This window comes from Thunnus thynnus, chromosome 1 (assembly GCF_963924715.1).
Source record: "Thunnus thynnus chromosome 1, fThuThy2.1, whole genome shotgun sequence".
Classification (NCBI taxonomy): Eukaryota; Metazoa; Chordata; class Actinopteri; order Scombriformes; family Scombridae; genus Thunnus; species Thunnus thynnus.
The window spans coordinates 21,049,894-21,071,633 of NC_089517.1; the positions used below are offsets into that span (position 1 = coordinate 21,049,894).

General features: G+C 38.6%; 2 protein-coding genes across 4 annotated transcripts in view; both read left to right on the forward strand.

Moving 5' to 3' along the window:
* Positions 1-6,396, forward strand: part of nedd4a (NEDD4 E3 ubiquitin protein ligase a) — a 28,946-nt gene extending 22,550 nt beyond the window's left edge. For all 3 annotated transcript variants that reach the window (XM_067590104.1, XM_067590096.1, XM_067590092.1), the window contains 11 exons: positions 28-257; positions 806-927; positions 1,050-1,120; positions 1,227-1,322; positions 1,420-1,493; positions 1,593-1,653; positions 1,737-1,796; positions 1,892-1,999; positions 2,113-2,209; positions 2,396-2,468; positions 3,841-6,396. In XM_067590104.1, coding sequence (XP_067446205.1) covers positions 28-257; positions 806-927; positions 1,050-1,120; positions 1,227-1,322; positions 1,420-1,493; positions 1,593-1,653; positions 1,737-1,796; positions 1,892-1,999; positions 2,113-2,209; positions 2,396-2,468; positions 3,841-3,943 — 1,095 coding nt within the window. In that variant the 3' untranslated portion in view covers positions 3,944-6,396. The remainder of the gene's footprint in view (positions 1-27; positions 258-805; positions 928-1,049; positions 1,121-1,226; positions 1,323-1,419; positions 1,494-1,592; positions 1,654-1,736; positions 1,797-1,891; positions 2,000-2,112; positions 2,210-2,395; positions 2,469-3,840) is intronic.
* Positions 6,397-12,721: 6,325 nt separating this feature from the next.
* prtga (protogenin homolog a (Gallus gallus)) overlaps positions 12,722-21,740 on the forward strand; it is a 30,910-nt gene continuing 21,891 nt past the window's right edge. The window contains exons 1-2 of the mRNA XM_067590166.1: positions 12,722-12,890; positions 14,178-14,480. Of these exons, the coding sequence (XP_067446267.1) occupies positions 12,824-12,890; positions 14,178-14,480 (370 nt within the window). The 5' untranslated portion in view covers positions 12,722-12,823. The remainder of the gene's footprint in view (positions 12,891-14,177; positions 14,481-21,740) is intronic.

A 21,740-nucleotide genomic window follows, 5' to 3' on the forward strand; every position in this document is an offset into this window, starting at 1 on the left:
AACTTTCTTCTTGTATTTCGAACACAGGCTGACATCCCAAACCGTTTTGAGATGAAGCTGAGACGAAACGCGGTGCTGGAGGACTCGTACCGACGCATCCTCTCAGTTAAGAGAGCTGACCTGCTGAAGGCACGACTGTGGGTGGAGTTTGAGGGAGAGAAAGGATTGGACTACGGAGGCGTGGCCCGGGAGTGGTTCTTCCTCATGTCCAAGGAGATGTTTAACCCGTACTACGGGCTGTTCGAGTATTCTGCCACGTGAGTCCAAACACTGTTTGCAAACAGAGGAGAAGAGATCGGAAGCGTGTGTAAATGAGTATAGATATCCACAACAGTCTTGTTTCACACAGGTGTTCTACTTCCTCTTTTTTTGACAGATTTAGAAAATGTACATGTGCCCTGATTTATCCTACAGAACAGTAAAAATACATTCAGGACTCCTGAAATATACAAAAATATAACTATATAAAATATTACTGCTTATTATTTGCAGAGTCCATATGATTTTTGTTGTTGGGAAGATTCAATTTTGTTTACACTGTTAAAATCAACAAGAGCAGTCTGGAAAAATGAGTTGGGATCTGGTTCCCTGTGGAGCAGTTTATGCTACTTACACAACAGGAGATGATTATCAATGAAAATACAGACTTCAAAACATTTATTTGTAATTAAATTTTACAACCACAGACATGTTTTCCTATAACTGGTAATATAAAAACACATAAAAGAGCTGTGATTATCTTTAGGCAGCAACAGGCTAATTTAAGGATCTCTTCACCTTATTTATGATCTGATCTGTCTTTCAGGGACAACTACACTCTGCAGATTAACCCTAACTCAGGTTTATGTAATGAGGACCACCTGTCCTACTTCAAGTTCATCGGCCGTGTGGCAGGCATGGCCGTGTATCACGGCAAACTGCTCGATGGTGAGTGCTCCTTGATAGTATGCATCATGAAAATATGTTTGAAAAAGTAGCAGCAACAGAAAAAGGATTGGATCAAACTGAGGGATTTTATAGGTTCTGACATCTTTGCTTGTTCTTCAAAGCTTTCTTCATTCGGCCTTTCTACAAGATGATGCTGCAGAAGCCGATCACTCTCCAGGACATGGAGTCTGTCGTAAGTGTTGCATTATTCCAAAATATAACACCTTGAATCAGGATCTTCATATTACAGGTAATCTGGAACATGTTCACTTTGTTGAATGCGTTTGTTGTTTTTTCAGGACAGTGAATATTTCAACTCGTTGATGTGGATTTTGGAGAACGACCCAACAGACTTGGATTTGAGGTTCACCATCGATGAAGAGCTGTTTGGACAGGTTTGTTCAATATGTTTTCTTTGCTTTGACACCTTTAAGTTCATGATAATTGGTTTTCTGTGTAAATCACGTTACATTTGCCATAATTCTTATTCAGACTCACCAACATGAGCTGAAGCCGGGAGGTGCAGAGATTGTTGTCACTAACGAAAACAAGAAGGAATACATCCAGTAAGGAAAAAAAGCACTTTTCTCAAACTAAAATCTCCTTTTAGCATCTTTTAAATTGTTAAATTATTTGATGCTAATCTGCTGTTTTGTGCTCGACAGTCTGGTGATGCAGTGGCGGTTTGTGAACAGGATACAGAAACAGATGACTGCCTTCAAGGAGGTAACAACTGTCTTTGATGCATCAGTACCACAATTAAACCATTTAAAGTATGAATGAAAATCTGATATATTTTTATGTTTTAGGGATTCTTTGAGTTGATACCACAAGATCTGATCAAGATCTTTGATGAGAATGAGCTTGAGGTGAGTTTTCAGTCCGTCCAAAGTCCCGAAATCTGTCATATTCTTCCCAGAAAGATGAATAATAATCTGCCTACCTGCCTTCTTTTCCTCACCAGCTGCTCATGTGTGGTCTGGGAGACGTGGATGTGAACGACTGGAGAGAGAACACAAAGTACAAAAACAGCTACTGCTCCAACCACGTAGTTATCCAGTGGTTTTGGAAAGTAAGTCGACTTTCCATGCCTGGAGCCAATAAGCTGAGCTGTGGCGCAACGTGTTTTGTTCTGCATTAAGAGGAGCTTTGTATTAGTTGTTTACTCTGTTTGTGTTCTTATAGACGGTGCTGCTGATGGATGCAGAAAAGAGAATCCGGCTTTTACAGTTTGTGACGGGCACATCCAGGGTCCCGATGAACGGCTTCGCGGAACTCTACGGTGAGATAAAACGGAATTTTGAAGGACGCTGTGTGTGGTTTGCGTTTATTGTTATGGCTGATAAGTTCTTCATGCAGTGCTTATAATTATTTTCAGCTTACTCTTTGATACACCTGTCTTCATTAGACAGTTGGTTTAATTGAAGTTCTACATGTTTGTCTGATGTTTGATGGTCTTATTTTCCAGGGTCTAACGGGCCGCAGCTGTTCACCATCGAGCAGTGGGGAACACGTGATAAACTGCCGCGAGCCCACACATGGTGAGCACTTTTCTTAATATCTATCACAGTTATTAGTGAAGTGATTTAGACCACTATGACCTGTGTTGCAATATTCAGTGTGTGCTGACATTTAAAGGCTAAAATAGATTGAGGGGGGAAAAAAATCTGCTGATTGGTTTCTTATGTTTTGCAGTGAGACATTTTCTTTGCTTTTATTACAGCTCTGTGGAACCTTTGCTAATTTTATCATGTTAATTTGGCTAAGATCACCACCTTACTCAGACACGGTTACATGCTCTCTGAGATAATAACAGTGGGTTGAAGCCCTCTAGTGGACATGAAGACATTTATCTGTCTCACGAGTACGTGGTACGAGTGAGTTAAGAAAATGTATGGCATTCATTAGTTTTTAGGTACTTGCATACAAGCGAAGTGGTCCAGACAGTCTGCCATCTTCACAAAGGGAGAAACACTTGTTTGACTTAGAATCATAACATCTTAATCTGAATTCTGAATTTAAATATGAAACTGAAATCAACTAAAATAAGATAAATAACTTAAACAAACTTAATGCAAAATTAATATTCTGTCCATTTTGTTCATTATGGTCCTGGCTGCCAATTTACTTAGTTTTTCTTACATTTTTATTTTTTATTAGCATATTTTTGCACAGCAACTTCTACATGACAATAGTTGCCACAAAACTTCTCTCTCACTGTCTTTGTCCAGTGACATCTTCTGTTGCACACTGTTGGTGTCACCTGCTGTAGGCTATAATATTATCTTGTCTAATATCTGAAGTGTTCCATCGATTGACCGCCTCCCATCACCACTTTGCCTTAGAAAGACACTTTAAGCATTTAATTTTACATCAAAACTTTTCTGCTTTATTTCTGTCACAGTACAGTGCTGATCTGACATGTTGTTGGCAGCTGGGTTCCTATTTGAAGCTCTGCAGGGTGAAATTGTTGTTTTTACTCATTGGTAACATTTTTGAGAATGAAACTCCCACAAATGAAGCAGAACATTGAGCCTTATATGGCAATTTTAGGGGCCGTTGATTATGCTAATGATCGGATCTCAGGAACGCGCACCTCCTCATCAACAGGTGACATTCATCAGGCTGAAACAAGCAATTTAGGACAAGTTCAGGCAGTTAAGAGAGTTTTCTGAATCCGACTTGGAACACTTGTATGTGCAAGAAAAAAAAAAGTTTTGAAAAAGAGTTTTAGGAGAATACAAACATGTTCTTACATGAGGCCTAATGTCACATCCCAATATTTAAGAAAGATGAATCACTAAAAGTCAAAAGATGATTAAGATTCCTGCTTAAGTTTACGACTCCTGCTTAGATGTGATTTTTTAAAATTTTTTTAACCTTGATTCACCCTTTACTTTCACCTCCTTAAAGCTTCAACCGACTGGACCTTCCTCCTTATGAGTCCTTCGAAGAACTGAGGGAGAAACTTCACATCGCCATTGAGAATGCGCAAGGCTTCGACGGGGTGGATTAAAGCTTCTGCAGTAAATGATCTGATTTATCATTACTGCCATCGGAGTAAAGCCAAGCAACATGATGTATGTGGTGAAGTTGATTGAGAGGAAAAAAGCTGTGCGTCAGACTCGGGTCTTAACCTGCCAGCTGTGTGACAGATGAAGGACAGTCACACAACCTTCACTTTGGTCCTGTCGTGGGTTACACATGGACAAAGGACGTTAAATCTGGAGTGACAGAGGTGTTTAATCACTCCGCGTGATCTAAAGTTTACAAATCAGCTTCTCTTCTTATTTGATTCTTTATTGTAAGTCGTTCAAAAGTGTATTCACTCTTATTTGTTCTGCTAAAATGCTGAATATTTATAGAACTCAATTCTGTGAAATTACAATATTACAGACATTTATGTGAAAGTTATAAATAACAAAAACATCTAACGTTAAAGAACATTTGTTTCATTTGGGCTGAATTGCCTCAGAAGCTTCTCACATCAAGTACTTGTGAGACTTTATCTTGATGTTAGTGGGAAATGAGTCATGTTGCTTTTCTTTGGAAATCCATGAACTTTTCCTGTCACTGCTTGTAAGTGATGTAAAAAGCGAACCATCGGTCATAGCACACTACGGTTGATTTGAATCACTGCCCACATCTCTGTTTTTTAGCAATTCAAATAATATTAATTATGTGAAATTAAGTGGCAATCAACCTTCTTCCCCTGTCCAGTTCAATTCAACTTGAAAGTTAAAGTAAAGTGAACAAGTCCAAAATACTTTTAAACATGATATTAATCCAGTTGGAATAATTTTATAAGTAAATGTCATCCAGAGGTTTGAGAATCAATAGATGAAGGCAACAGATATGTGTGTGTATATGAAGTAAACAGCAAAACATAAATGACAAAATTGGCAATTCAACCTAAATTAAACTGATGGGAAGGTATTTTCTCCTCCCAAATTTTTCTATTATTTAAGTTTTATACATAATTTTACATGTTTCATTCCAGTATATTAGAAACACTGATGCAAGAAATCCTAAATATATGCACCTCAAAAGCATTAGTAGCAGAAAATATACAAGTTTGAGCGACTACACTTAAACCAAGTGTATCAATGTATTAATTAATCATTATAGTAGTGATGTACCAAAACCAGGACCAGTAAAAGGCTAAACTAATTAATAGTTCACATCTGTGTAGTCCACAGATGCAAAGACTACATGCAGTGTTAGATTGTGCTAAAATACTATGCATAATTATGTAAATATATAGAGAGACATAAGATGAGAGTTTCTCAGTTCTTACATAAATATAATGTACATACAAATAAAACTTTGCCTTCTACGAAATGATGAAGCATTTATTGTTAAAGCTGTTAACTCAGTTTTTAAATCTGAAAAAAAAAAGGTTATTGGTGCACCTCTACATCCTTTTTGTGTTGCATTTATGATCAGTAGCCACTCGTACTCAAGTTTAATATCAGCTGTATACGTATCAGAGGAAGGAATAAATGTATATACACATTATATCTTCTGGCCGGTAGCGTACAGAATCATTCAGTTTGCATACAGTATGTGAAATATTATGAATCGTTGCCTTTTGTCAATGAGTGATATCATTTTGTTTTCTTCTACTCATCATGGGTGTCTAATTGCAGGACAGTGCTCTATTTTTAAGAGTGCAACTTTAAAATTTGTTTTTTGTTGGTTGTCGAAATTGTGTACAGATTATTCTCTGTTTTCAAACTGAGTAATCACTTGTAATACCTTTTTTTTGTTGGAAAGTAACTGTACTCAAGCAGTAGATTTTTAACCATTTATTCTTTTCTGAATGGTGAAACATGTGTTTACACTACCTGCCATGTTTACAGGTTGTTGACAAAGGAAGATGTTGTGGGCCGGTTCTTGTCTCTGACAACACAGTTTTATACTTATGCTTTTATAAAGTGAAGCACTTTGTTGATATTGACAAGTCTTACTTCTGAACTGTCTGAATCTTTTGCCGATCTGTCACCTGCAGACTGCTTAAATCGCTCTTTGAGAAAATTATCCTATGCTTCAAGTGCACATGTGTTTTTAAATGTTTACATGTGAACATCGCTGAAAATAAGCACATTCTCTTCTTTCACTTATATTTAAAACTGAATATCGAGGCCTTTGTAATGTATTGTAGCCTTTGATTGTGTTTATTGATGTTCTAATCTCCAAATGGAAGTACTGTTATATATGTATCATTGTCTATTGAAGAATAATTAATACATCAACACTTAATTTCCGATATATCAAATTTTGTTATTGTAAAATTTTAATTGTGACACCTATAAGTGCATTACAACAAAAACATACATGCAACATGTGTATATACAACAGTTTAAAGGCTGGAATGAATTGTAGCTCTTAAATCCCAATTTTGATTTGACCTATAGCACACCAAATTAAATAAAAATATATTTGAAAAATAAAGAAATCTAAAAACAACTATTTAGTGTCGTCATCCTTAACTTTTGCTTCTTATTTTGTTGTTGTTGCATCCAGTTTTTTATTACGTGCATGTTTTTTTGCATTCAGCATGACATTCTTATTAGTTTCTCCATTGAACTGTGTTCGAATGACTGAAGATACAGTAACCACAACTTTTAATGCATTCACTTCACTTTTAAGGATTTCTTTTTTGTTTGTTTGTTTTTGTACACTTAGACTTTACTCTTTACTATTCACACTTCTACCACATTGACAGCAGGGCTGCAGAGTTTTTAACACAACACACTGAGTGCTGATGTGATAAAACTGACAAACTGCAGCTTCAGAGTGTGAGATATAATCCAAAATTTAATTTAATCAAAGACAGCAGCAAAAAGTCTTCAGCTGTGATTTAAAAGAACTGAAGAGTTGCAGCAGACCTGCAGTTTTCTGGGTGTTTGTTCCAGATATGTGGAGCATAAAAACTGAACGTTGTTTCTACATCTTTAGTTTTGACTCTTAGGACAGAAAGCAGACCTGTCCCAGACCACCTGAGAGGTCTGGTTGGTTCATAACGTAGCAGCAGATCTGGCCTGGCCTTAAACTACTCAGAGCTTTATAAACCAACAGCAGTATTTTAAAATTAAAGCTGCAAGCAGCGATGATCGGGCCCTCGCACCTTTGCCCACGTCGGGGCACGGCGCAGTCGAAGGGCTTCTGTCACGGGCATGTAGATGTCTCCAGACCTGGGCTGTTTTCAGACAGTGTAAGAAAGAGATAAACATCACTTACTTTGTCCACTATTTTGCCTGCTGCTGGGGCTGCTTCCTTGAAATTTCGTAGGGGGCGCTATGCAGCCAGTTTGCATCACTGACTGAATATTGTCATGTAGACGTGTTCAGACCGGGACTGTTATCAAATGTGAAGTTTCAGGCAGATCCAACCATGTACACTAAAGTTACAGCAATTTCCTCTGTAATGGCGAACCACAAAACTCAACGCCACGCTACAGCCACACGCTTCAACGTTAACTAAATCTTTTTATAACTTTTCATCACAAACTAGTCTAGATGACACACACTGATTTTGAAGTCTTTATGATGAACTCTGTAGGAGGAGTTCGTTAAAATACAGGGTATGCGAAATCGCTAAAATTTAGCACTAATTTCAAAATGGCCGACTTCTTGTTGGGTTTAAACTATGGGTCCAAGAGACTTTTTTGTGCATCCTGGCATGATGCATGTGTGTACCGATTTTCGTACATGTGGGTTTAACGAGGCGCAGGGGCTGCATGGTTGAAATATTATGGGGGGCGCTGTAGAGCCATTTGTGATGTATGTGCAAAGCTGAACAACTTTTCGTGCACGTTTAGGCCCTCAAAAATGTGTTTGTTTCGGAAGAAAAACAATAATAATAGAGCAAAATTCCTTGAATTACAATAGGGCCTTCACACTGTCGGTGCTCGGGCCCTAATAAATTCTTTGAAAGACAGGAAACCAGTATAAAGGTCTGAGAACTGGAGTGATGTGATCCACTTTCCTGATCTTTGTGAGGACTCGAGCAGCATCGTTCTGAATCAGCTGCAGCCGTCTGATCGACTGTTTCGAGACACCTGTAACGACACCGTTACAGCAGCAGAGGCAACGCAAGATAAACACACGGACAAGTTTTTAAAAATCCTGCTGATAAACACTCATTAACTGTTTCAGTTAAAGTTTTAACAAAACAACCCAAATATATCAAACGCTTCTCTTCTCTCTTCCTCAGTGAAACTGAGATTTATTTCAGTGTGGAAATGTACAAACACAATAAACTGTATTTCATATAAAGGTCACTCAGAGGTCATGAACTGTGATGACATCACTACTGTAATACTGAGGTTATTATGAGAATATTAAAGTAGGTGTGATGTAGGAGGACAGATTAGAAGAAGTAAATATTTTGTTCATCTTCAGTTTTCATCAAAGGAGAGAAACTGTAGTTTTTCTGAAGGTATTTCAACTGAACATTTCAGGATTTTATATAATGAATATTGTTTATTTTGATAGTATATACTGAGATTTTGCTTCCATTTTTTCCAGAATACCCTTTAAATTCTTCTTAATCCAAACATGTATTATTTTGCTGTTTTGGTGGCACACGATGTTCGAAGTATATTTTTGTGGCTTGTACAGATGCAGGTTTTTTGTAGTACTGAATTGTTCCAGCTGGGGGAGACAAACCACATTAAATACTCCCTGATGGCCACCATCCAACTTTTACAACTCAGGAACAAAACTGGTTTGATTTAAGTCATATTGGCAGAGGAACATTGATTTTTCACTTTAAATTCTACTTTTTTAATGTCCAGCTGTCATTTACTTTTTGTGGGTTTGATTGTGGAATTAACGTTAAATAACATTTCACTGCACAACAGAGCTGTTTATCTCAAGTTAATTTGATTTCCTTCATGTAGCTGCGGTCAAATATGAATCTGTGATCTTTGCCGTGTGCTTGTTGACCTGCAGCACAGCTTTGTTAACAAGAGCAGAGCCGTGCTGCTCGGTCACTCTACAGAGAGGACTCATTGACGTCTCTGTGCTCGGAGCCTTTTGTAAGGTTCAGCTGAAGAGCCACAGTCCTAATTTCTCCACAACCCCCCTTATGTGGCACTAAAACTCCCCCCCTTTCCCCTCCGCAGGGGTCAGTGGAAAGGTCACACACGATTCAGGCCGGCCTTTTGGACACTGCTGGGGTCAGCGGGGATGGGCATGAGAGGAGGCAGGAAGACCCCGGCCTCAGCCAATAGGAGCAGGACTCTGGAAAACCGGCTCCCCCTGTACCCACAACCTTACCAACATTCATAACCTGATAATGACTTTTACTCCATTGATCTGGCCTCGGAGCTTGACCCGAGTTCACATGCAGGCTGGCCATCATTCCACCCACAAACTGTGCCATATTGGCAGGTGCCAAAACTGAATTCTTGATTAATTAAACACCCTGGGGAGAGCCGTGCTGACCATGAATGAGGCCCGGCACACTTTCCCACATTATGTAAGCGAGGAGCCTGAAACTCCTGCTGAGGCTGCGGTCAGTTATTTGGTTATGTAACACAACACATGTACTTTTACAGGAAACACAACTGGCCAAAAGATTTTTAGATGTGTGTGTTAAAGGTGGCAATGGCAGAAGAAGTCACTGTAGTAGCATCGTTTTAGAAGAGATTAGATATTATATAGATATTTTAATAATCTGACTGTAACTGGAGGTTTTTGCACATTCTCACACTTCTCAGATAATTCAACACATGTGAGTTCAGTCTAAATCTAACAAACACCTTAAAATCATAAATTGAATTTCAGAAGATACTTGGAACTGGTATGTTTTTGAAATGATGAGGTAACTTGTTATCTTATTAAAGTTATAACTGAAATTAAACCAAATTATCTGTTGGTGAAACCAGTTCAGGTTATCTAGAGATTAAAAAAACATGAAGAAATTGTGATGATGACAATGATTTCTTCCCCTTTTTAATCACCTTTTTCCTGAATTTGTTTTAGAGAAACATATTTGAACCTTTGAGATCCAATTCTAGAGAAATGTGGTCTAAAACACATAAATTCATTCAATCATTTCAGCAACAGCGAAATATTAAATGAACATCAGTAATATTTCTGTGTTGCGATTATAAGAGTTAAGTTTTTCTTGACTGAATCAGCACTTTCTGTTGTTTTTTTTCATTTCTGATTGATCAGACATCACAGCTGGGCTTCGGTGCTGCTGCTGAATAAAAGCTCACAGAAGGAGGGAGTAGGAGGAGGAGGACCGTGGGAGGAAGGGGGTTTGATCTCCGTCCACCATAAGTGATGGACATCGGATCAATATCGACATTGACACAGCAGCTGTCCCGCTCTTATCAATGCTTCCTTGTAATTGCAGACCCCCAGATTTAAAGGACAAACTCATTTCCATTAACATTTTTTTTTCAGTCTATAGACACCATTTGGTGTGCAGTTGGTCTGTGATATTGAGGGATCTGCTCTCATCAATACACTTGTATTGATAAAGGAAAGTGAAAGGTTCCTGGTGGAGCAGCCAGTTCTCACCAGCACTGAACTCACTGTTACAAAATGTGTTCACATATACAGAAACCACGACTGTAGAGTGATCTGCTATTAAAGTTATTAATACACAGAAAACATGAATATGACAAACAAATGAATGTTGTCACTGATGGTGTCAAAGTCGGTATGTTAAGAGAAATGATTCAACTTAATCTTTACATATTTTACAGCAAAAAAATATATTATTCATGTACAGACTATGTCATAGTTTTACATCTTTATTGTTTTATATCAAATGACTCAAAGAGTGACATATCTGCTATGAAATTTATTCAAGGTTGTCACGTGTGTAAAAGTGAAAAGACCTAAAACAAAGGAATTGTGAATTGATTACTTGTTATTAAAGTCATTAATAGTACAGAAAAGTGTTTAAGTAAAGGAAGAAATTAGCTCCTTTACATAAAACACTGAAGCACTGAGCTTGAAAGTTAATTCTTGACAGAGGAAACAGTATTCTTACAAAACAAAACCTCTTAATTCAAGGTCCATTTATTAGCTTTTCCTGGAGCTTTCAATGACAACTCACAGTCTTCCTCAGCGGATTGAGTTTACTCAGTTTTCGTGTCTTCAAACTCCTGGAAAGTGAGAAAAGTTTCATTTGTCAACCAACACTGAAAACCACTTTATTACTGGAACTGTAAAGAGCCACTGTGACGTCTTTACTAAACCATGTCAGTATGAATGAGTCATATGAACAAGTCCCTGTTTAACTCTGTTATACTGTCTGAAGTGTTGATCAGCGTTTGTGCACGAGGGATTGATTACTTGTTAGTGAAAAAATGTATGATCAAAAATGTACTTCAGTAAAAGTAGAATCACTGATTGCACTCAAAAATGTTAATGTGCACAGAAATTCAAATCTTATATATTACAAAAGTACTTGTAAAGGACTTTCCACCTCTATATTTATCTGTACTTCCAAATACATTCATAATTACACTTTGTACTATCTTCCATTCATCAGATGGTATCTGAGCTGCAGTTCCCCTCCAAGTATCTGAAGAGCTGTTACCTGTTTAGTAACATCTGTGTTATCATTTAAACTTTAGTTACCCAAATCAATAAATTACATGTACAATGCTATTACAATAAAGAGTATATGACACCAAATATACATGAATTGTTGAAATTATTTCAAACCAATGATATAAAACAAAACTCATCTACTGTATATTTTCTGTAGGTTTTTTTTTTCAAATCCAGTCTTCTTATAATTGACATCAATTTACTTAACAACAGTCAGACATTAGACTTTTTCTTGACTTAATTTCAGAAGGAAATATACTTTTTACACCATTACATTCATCTGACCGCTAGTTGCTTTGCAGGTAAATGTGGTATTTTACATTGAACGCCCATAAAATATAACAATGCTAAGTTTTAAACTATCTAAGAGTAAAGCACTGTAACATCTTCAACATTAGTATGTTATTCATATATTAACACAGTGTCCAAGCTCCATTATAAGGATCTTTGTGTACCTCTTACTGCTTATACTTGTGTATAAAAAGTGGAATTTTGAATTCTTGCAATAGATTACTGTAGTATAGCTACTTTTATGGATATTAAGAGTTATTTTTAGTGAGATGCAGAGACTGTCATAAGCCTAAAAGTTATGTAAAGGCTGATGTGAGATCTGACCTGATAGCAGAGTTGATCAGTCCTTTCTTTTTTGTCCAATGTTTATATATTTTTATTTTTTTTTTTAAGGAAAAAAGAAAAACATTATGTATGCATAAGTACTCAATATATATAAATTGTATACACATCTACTGTGTATGATATATACATACAATACATGTAAACAAATACATGATAATAAAATGGTTAAGAAAAATACATACTTTTACTGAATCCAATCACATCACATAAATAATAAAATTGTAATATTAAAGAGGGGGTCCGGTGTCCCACAGGGGTCCTTGAGGAGGTTCCAGGGGGTCCCAGGCAAAAAGGTGAATAATTTATTTTTTATTATAATTCCATTCATAAGTAACACAGTGACTGAATGTATGACTATTTTGGTCATGGATTTCATACACCCTCTGTAATCTTATCAGATGGGGTTCATGGTCTAATCTGTGTCCGTTTAGGGTCCTTGATGTGAAAAAGTTTGGGAGCCACTTCTCTAAATATTATGATCAGTGGTTACTGCTGCCTGCAGCTGGATGGCGCTGCGGTCTGAAAGCTTCATCCTGAGCTACAGACGTGATTAATTGACGGAGGAGCCCGGAGGAGGGAAACTACCCTCCTGCAGCTCCCACCGTCAGTAGCAGCGCAGTTCATCTGGAGGAGAACACGATGAGAGAGTAGCTAGCATGCTCGGACAATTCATGTAAATGGCGCCTGTCAAAAGGAAATTATATCAGCGGTTGCTGTTCTTTGCCGTTTTTCTTCCAGTCTCAGGTAAGGATGAATTTTCATTGATATTTTTTGTGAGAGAGGTAAACCACTTACTGACTGTCCACTGCATGTTTGAGTGGAGTTGCCTGCAGTCTTTCCTCTAACGGACGTTAATCACTCAGTTTAGAGCAAAACTTAAATGTTATCATAACGGTCAGAAACTAACGGTTAACGGTTAATAAGTTTAACTGAACTCAGTGTGCAAGTATCAAAAGCCTGACTGAGAAGTAACTTATCAATATTAATTATCAAAGCCGGTGTCCTCAATATAATAAAGTGTCATTATAATAACCTGACTAACCTGCCTTTAATTAAATATTCACAAACTTATAACTTACATAACAAACAGGAAACGTTTCAACGACATAAAACGTTAAGCTGACTGAGAGAAGTGTCAGTTAACTTTGAAACTGAAGCTTTTTATGTTCACCGACAGTTAAGTTGGATATAGTATTATCTAATTTAGCTAACATAATATTTTTCAGCATTTATTTGACTAATTTAACCATTTCTGGCTATTGGCTATTGAAAAGAGACTGTTATTGACAATATTTATACAGACTATCAATACAAACGTTGCGTGTCTAGCCAGCTAAAGATAAGAGATAACTATATTAGCTTAGTGTTAAGGATGTTAAGGTGGGATGAAAACATTGAGTACAGTTTTACACCTTGTTTTGCTTTTAGTTTGAAGTGATGGACCTGTAATGTATTCTGTTGATATGTTGAAATATTTAGTTCCTCTCTCCACTCTGTCAACAAAGATCACATTAACCAAACATTATTGTAAAGTGCATTATTTGAATTCAGTAATAGGTTTCGGTTTAAAGAGACTCATAGGATCAACTGTTTCACCTTCAGCTGGTGACTTTATGAGCCATGAGTAATTGGATTAAAGTGGAGTGGAAAGACTTTATGAAGCTGAAATGTGATTAACGCTACTGTACAGTACAGTTGACCTTCTGCTGGCAGGTCTCCAAGCCTCTCAAGTGTGATATTTTACCTCAGTAGGACGTTTTAATCTGTGTCATACTAGTTTCCATCGGAGACTGTAAACACTGAGAGGATACTGAGCCACAGCTTCCATTAAGTGTTATCACTAATTCCAGAAAAAAAAAGCACGGAGATGGATTTAAAACTCTCCTTTAAATCAGTTTTAGTCAGTAGTTTAACACGTGTGTAAATGCTTTACTGGACTCCTGTCAGTGCCATGCTTCTTTGGACTGACAGAGCACCCCATGCTGATCACCACCTTCACTCTTTTTGTGTTTTCTCCTCTTCTTTCTACAGGTGTTTTATGCTTTAGTGAGCTATTTTTCATCAAGGAGCCCCATGATGTCACTGTCATGCGGAAAGAAGCTGTTATTTTGGACTGTCAGGCACACGGAGAGGCGCCTATTGACGTCAGATGGCTTAAGAATGGAGTAAAACTGGTGGAGAACGAGCGGGTATACCAGCTCTCCAACGGCTCCCTTTATATTTCAGAGGTGGAGAGCAGAAGAGGAGACAAATCAGATGAAGGGTTCTATCAGTGCCTCGCTCAGAACAAGTACGGAGCAATCCTGAGCCAGAAAGCCCGTCTTACAATCGCAAGTGAGTATCACGCTGGAATCACTTTGGGAAAGTAACAGTGTGGAGGATGTGTGATGTTTCGTGAAAGTGACGGGCAACTGTACTCATCATCAGGCAGTGATATAAATGCCTTGTATTCTGGCTGTTTACAACAATTTATTTGCATAAATTACTGGATGAGATTCACATCTCTCCCTGCAAAGAGATTTGTATTTATTTGCATTACTTATTCAATTAATTTTTTTTTTGTTGCTGCACATGGTTGCATGTAGAGCAGCTTAGGTGGTAGCCGTGGAGGAAGTGCGGCTTCAAAGTCTTCAAAGTTAGAGCCCAAAAAAGACACTGTTTAGAAGGGGAACATGCCCATTGGTGTGTTAATGAAGGAGCAGCAGATTTTGAAAGGTTAGGAGCTGTCCGGGATACCGGCCCTCCAAAGCTAAAGAGCAGATGACCCCTATTCACAGGCCAGGGCTTTCATGTTATTGCTCCCTGATCGCTGGAGGAATTGTTCTTTTGGAATGCTTTCTCCCTCAATGCTGTGCGAGCTGGCCTCGTATTTTAAGGGGGGGTGGGGGGGAGTAGAGAAGCTTCAGGCAGAGTTGGTCTTTTGGGAGACCTTATCCCCTCCTCCTACCCACAGGCCAATGCATCTTGCTGTGCCACTTTTGCAGAATGTATGTTAACCCTTTTACCCCCCTCCTGCAATTTATCTACAAGAAAAACATAAATTTTTAACATTCTTGGCAAGAATTAAATTTTCTGTTAAATTTAATGAGGCAGAAAATAGATGTTTTGCATGAGTTGTCCAGTGATTGTGCTCCTTGTGGAGTAAAAAACACTGGTCACAGCTACTGTTTCCATGTAATTCCATAGTGGGAGATTGTTTTACATTAAAGTCTATTAATTATCCACTGTGATCCATGTTGAGAAGATCCGAGCAGTTCTTGCTGTTGTTGTTGCCTTCCTAAAGATTCACTCTGATCATTTGCTCTTTTTAAACGGATTAAAATATGAGAAAATCCTATAATGGTTGTGGTTTCCTCTTGGGCCAGCATATATAGAAGAAAAGGGTTTTAAGGATGTTTTGGCCCTTTAAAACTTAATGAACACCTACACTTATCTACACACAATGCTGTCTGGTAGTATTGAAGCGATGATTCCAGTCTTTACTTAGTATTTGCTGGGCATAAAAAGTATATAAAGTTTTATTAATTAATTGAGTAGTTTACCTGCTGTATACAGTTTGAAGTTAAGAGGTGATAAAAGCTGCCAATAAGCTTTACTAGTTTGTTTTAAAATGGCACTTAGGCCTGCTTGAGGGTCTATCTGGAAGCTCATAAAATTTGCACATACCTGAGAAATGCTCAGTTGAAGGACACGGAGGTAACAGTGGGGGTTGTTGCAAGTGATGTGCACACACACACATACGCCCACACACACAAATGTGAATTGCTGTTTCCCAGTACCGCAGCCTTACCCAGAGTGTCTAAATGACCAAACTTTATTGCAGGCCTTGCCCGGTCAGTAGGGGCTGGAGGCTTTGCACAATTGTTTTATGCCTCACTACTCTGGCCGGAGAGTGAAAAGCTTTTCACTCTGACCATTATTGTCCACATTGCCCCCTGTGCTCACAAAAGAAAAAGGGCTTCTTTTAAAGGCAATTATTTATTCTGATATCAGTGGACAGAACAGCTGGACCTGTTCAATACAGCAAGGCTAATTACATTAATTGTAAAAGTTAAAGATCAGAAAGTTAACATTTTGATTGAAAAGTCAGGGTGGCTATTTTTGTTATATGTCTCTCTTGTATGACCTGTCTGTTGCATAGAAGTCTGCCCAAAGATTTTGGAGACATGTGGTGATTCTTTGATGTATTTCAACCGAAGGAAGACTGAAACTGAAAGAAGTACATTACGCGTTTTGATCCAAGTGTCTTCCAGAAGGTGGATAGTGCAACATCTCTTTTCCTAGGACTATTAAATGTCCCTCTTTTTAAATATGAGTAAAAGTAAGAAGGAGGATAACAATGTTGTTTTTCCTTCGATGTGGGAACAAAACACCCTGAGAATCTGTGGACATGCTAGTTTAAACCGTGTGTTGGTGATGGAGGGTAACCTTAAACATTTGGGTGATGAGACGGGATTCAGCCCTGATGAACTGGAATGTGACACACGAGCCTCATCATGTGACTTTTGTCAATAGACTTCAGATTGATGGGGATTTCAGTAGAGAGATTATCTCCTGAGTTAGTTCCCTCTTTTTGCCTCTTGCTCCGTGTGATCTCAGGTAAACAATCCAAGAACGTACAGAGGAAACAGTCAGATTTCTCATCGACTCATACAAGTCAAGTATGGCTCAGTGGTGATAAGTTGAGCACTGACAGATGTGAAGATGTGGAATTATTTCAGACGTACATCACTGACCAGTTTGTTTTCACCATTAGACCCTGATTATTTTAATACTACTGGCACTATGAGGGGAAATCTGGGGACAAATTAATAGTTCTATTGATGGTTGAAATTGAGGACGTCCGGTCAACTTATTAGAAAATAGATGCTTGGGTTTGTGCTGGAGGACAGCGCACACTTGGCTTTATTCACAGCACAAGTGTGTTACGTAACATTATGTGCCGCATTGCCACTAATAGAGGGGACTGTATTTATGATAACTACTGTATATACTGCTTGTATTTTAGCATTCCCTGCAGAAAGTACCCTGTTGTTTTTATTGCAAACATGATGTAATGGTACGCTTCGTGTTGGTGTTTGTTATTGCTGCTTGATTAATGAAAAGTCATTTAGTCAAGTGCTTGTCTTGGGGCGATCACTTAATTAGCGGAGCATCCAGAGCAATCTGTTTTAGGGATGAACCAATCCGACTTTTTCTGTCTGGATTCCACAACTGATCTGCTGATGCCGAGTACAGATTTGATAGCAGCTTTTTCCCTAATTTACAATCTGTGTTATCTGTGTTGTGAATCAGCAGCCTGCCGTGACTGAATGAATGTGACTGATGGTGGAAACACTGAATCATGTCTTTGTCATCATGACAGTGACAAAGAAACTGTGTTTAATGTGGATCAGTCACATCTTGGCTGATACCCAATCCACTTAATCGCGACCAATCTAATGGATCGGTTTTGTGCATCCCTGATTTGCATCTGACCAGTAGCTTTGTTGTCATCTGCTGGAAACTCTGGAAAAAGTAGAAGATGACAAATGAAAAGCTAAAAATGTTTTTCCAAATCTAAACTGTGACTGTATGAAGAGTGGAAATGATACTTACAAGACTGATTTAGCTAGTTATTGTAGACATACTCTGTATATTTTAAGCATACTTTAAGTGTCAGTGCTTTGTAATGGCGTCCCAGATTACAGTTGTGGTGTGTTTGTTTCTATCTCTTGTAGGAAGTCAGGCCATTCTCACAAATGTTGATGATGTTTATTGTCATTTAAAGCCGAGAGCACAAGGAGCTTTAAAGGAGGTATTTGAATAAGCTGCCTCTGCTCACTGACAAAGTTTATTTTACCTCACTGGTGTGTCCAGGTCAGGACCACGGTATTATTTTAAGTTGCTAAGGAATGCATCTGACTAGCACTGGCTCGGCACAATTAGAAACTCCAATAAGACGAAAGCAAACTTTGCACGGTGTGAGCTGTGGTGTGAATGAATGAAATGCCCCTTAAGTGAGACAACTCAGAGCCTGGAATCTTGTTTTTCTCCTCTGCTGGACACGAAAGGTTACCATGGTTCCCCTGAACGGCAGGCCCAGAGGTCAAAGGTTTCTTTAAATTGCTCAATAGATGGAGGGAGGTGAGAAAGAGCACAGGACCTAAATCTTTCTTACAATAATGCTGGATGCTCCTCTATTTTTATCAGTTGCTGCAGAAGCCATTAGCAGGTCTATTTTCATTTCACAAGGATCTTTCTCCATCTCTTGTATTATCACACTCAAGTTTTATTATATTTCAAATATGCCACAACAAAGAGTAAAACTGTTGCTGCAAACAGAGTGAAGCTATTTACAGATTGACTTCTTTAACTCAATGTTCTGATATAGAGATTAAAGACAATGAAGTCACTGTCTGTGGTGAGTGGAGGTTCACTGTTGAATGATTGGAAAACGTTGCAGCAAAGATAAGGGACTGGAGGAGGGTAGATGAATGCCTCCTTCCAACACTGCTCCCCCATTGCCCGGTGCTTTCAGAGGTCACGCTGCTCATGGGAATAGCTCTTTGTTTAGCCAGGCCAGTGGTCACTTGACGGTCCTGCAGCCTGTGTGGAGCAGCAGCACATCTGCCAACCAGCTAGTGATTGATCTGTGGGCTTTTTCAGCTTCGCATTCTTCTTCTTCTTCTTGCTTATCAGCCGTCTTTTTTTTCCCAGAGCCTTTTAATAATGTTCAGCAGGGTCACTGAACATTGTTGAGGACTCATCACTCAATTAATTACTGTGCTGTTTCAGTAGGACATGTGGACTTATTTTCACAGGAATACGACCCATAACATTTAAAACTTTGCAGGGGTGTTTCAGGGACTTGTTTCAGTCGTAGTTTTTTTTCATGTGCATCCTAAAAGATTGGACCCTGGGGGATGGGTAGAGTTGAGGATGTTTGGGGCGGCATGATTGCCATCCACATAGCTATGCAACTGCTCTCAAACGGATCCTGACATCCACAGTTTTGGTTATGAGAAGGCTGATGAATGACTTCAGATGTGACTGTGTGGGATAAAAACAAATAACAACTGTCCCTAATCCATTCCACCTTCGCTGCTCTGCTCTGGAAAAGTATTTCATTCACTCCAGACTGATTTCCTGCATTTAGATTTTGCAAAACAGCACTTTTCCTTGTTTAAAAATGTCATCCATCTCAATAGTATCTTGTCCTGGCACTTTATAGGCACTAAGGATGTATTTTACGCAAAGCTTTTTCCCTTACAAGAATAAAAGTTATACATTTTAGGCAGGATATCAAATGTGCTTATGGCAGAATGTGATGTATTTTGTTTAAAATAAGGCTGTACAAACAAAAACTACACATCGCTAAAGGTGTTTCTTTTTTAATAACTGAATATAAATCAGTGGGAGCTGTGATAAACAAATGTGAAGTGTAAATGAGGTTAAAAAAAGATTATAAGACAATTAATACCTATTGAAGCAGTCTTTGAAAAGCATGAGCTACAGTGCAACACTGTTTTGGAAAGAAAGTTTACACATAGTAGCTTATATGCAGGTGGAGCTGAGCTGTGTTGAGAAACTGACCACAGTAACCAGAGGAGAGAAGGCTGAACTAATTCCTGGTATTTGTAAGCGAACCTTTGTTTGGGCCTGACCTGTCCACTGACCTTCAGTTTGTTGAGCTGCCAGCATCAGCAGGCCCATCTGTTCCAAGCTGAAGGGAGGCAAGTCCAGCTTTACGCCTCTGGTTCAGGTTGAACTGTAGGGTGAACATACTGTATGTGCTAATATTGATGCTATAGATTGATCATTTCTGTGAATGCATGCTCACAAAACAAGAAGGACAGAATCTTATCTGTCTTATTAGACTGTGAGCGAGAGGAACAATCATTGCAATCCATTTAACGTTAACTTGGCACAATGTCTTGCAGCAGCTGGACTGCAGGTATTGTTTTACTTGTTGTAATTGCAGCGACTTGCAGATGTGCAGTGACACAGCAGAAAGAGGATATTGTTACAAAACAGTGTTTAAAAGCCTCACAGCTGGAGAAGGATCTGAGTGATTTCTCTGCAGTTTGCAGGACAGCAAAGAGCAGCAGTGCTGGTCTGGGATGGTCATGCAGGGCTCTGCCTGTGTTGGGTGCTAGGCAGGATTTGTGGGGGTCAGAGGTGAGAGGTGAGATTGCTAGGAAGGGCAGATGGTCGACACTGTTTCTTCTTGCTTTTAGGGAATAGGCTGAGGAATTTATTCTGTGTTTGAGTAGCCTAAAATGTACAACAAACAAGACCAAAAGTTTAATGTAACTATAGTTTGGTGGAGTAAAAAAGGGAAAAGTTAATTTTCAGTAAGAATAATGAGAGGGCTGAATGAGTAAATGCAAAACAAAAGTAAATCACAACAAGCTTGATGTGTTTTGCCTTGATAATTTCATCCACACATTAAATGCCCCTTGGCAAACATCATCATTCAAAGCTGAAGGTCGGCATCCTATTTTCAGCTGGGCGTGCTCTGGCCAATGCTTGACGAACCCTGGCAGCTATAGATTTTCCACCTTGTCTTAGTAGTTTATCAATAATCAATGATTATCCCACTGTTTGTCAATCCTGCACCATTTGACTTAATGGAAAGGCAGAGGATCAGTGCTGCTCATCTCTCATGCCCTCCAGTCATATCACTTCACCATATTAATGGAATTTTTGTAAGAGGCTCCGTTAACACTGGGGGGGTTGTGGGAAGAGGGGGGTGAGTTCCTCTCCCTGCTTCTGTCTTCACATCAAACAACCACAGTGGAGACAACAGAAGAGGGCTAACAGCTCAGGGCTAATTTGATTAAAGGTGTCCATGGTGAAAGGATATGACCCTGATGACAATTTACCTCACGGCGAATGAGAGCTATATCAGGCACGTTGCAGGGATTTCCCCTCACAGTCAGGAAAACAACATCCATGCATTTGATAAACAGTTTTATACTTACATCAGGTCCAATGACTGAACAATGACAGAGAACAGAAAATGGTCCAGCAGCCATCATAAAAAACACTTCCACAACGAGTTAATAAGTTATAACAATCAATAAGTTCATCTAAAATAATGTGGTAATCAGAAATCCAAATTAATCTTCAGTAGTTTTATCTCAACGACTGAAACTGTCGTCCTTTCTGTGGCCAAAATGAGGAGGTCTTGTCAGCCTGATTTTGTGGCACGGTGCTGTCAGTTGTGCAAAAGTCATGATTCACTGAATGTTTTTTTTGCAGTAGGAGCTCTCCTGCTGTTTAGCACCATAACACCTGGCAACACTGCTTACATGCAGCCATCCATCACGGCCCTCATAGCTACTACTGTGTGTTTATGACAGTGTAGGGATTTCCTGTAGACGTTTCTCGAAAGCAAACGTTACCGTTTTACGCCGTCCTTTGTAGATTTCTGTTTTCATGTTGGATATTCTGGATTGGTTTTTAGAGAAATCCCAAAATCTTTAGGTAGTCTGTCTCAACACCGCAACACCTTTTTTGTGTATTTTTCCCCATTTTGTTTTGTGAAATCTTTTTTTTTTCCTTTTCATACTGTTTTTTTTTCACCATAATGAGATATAAGATAAAGCA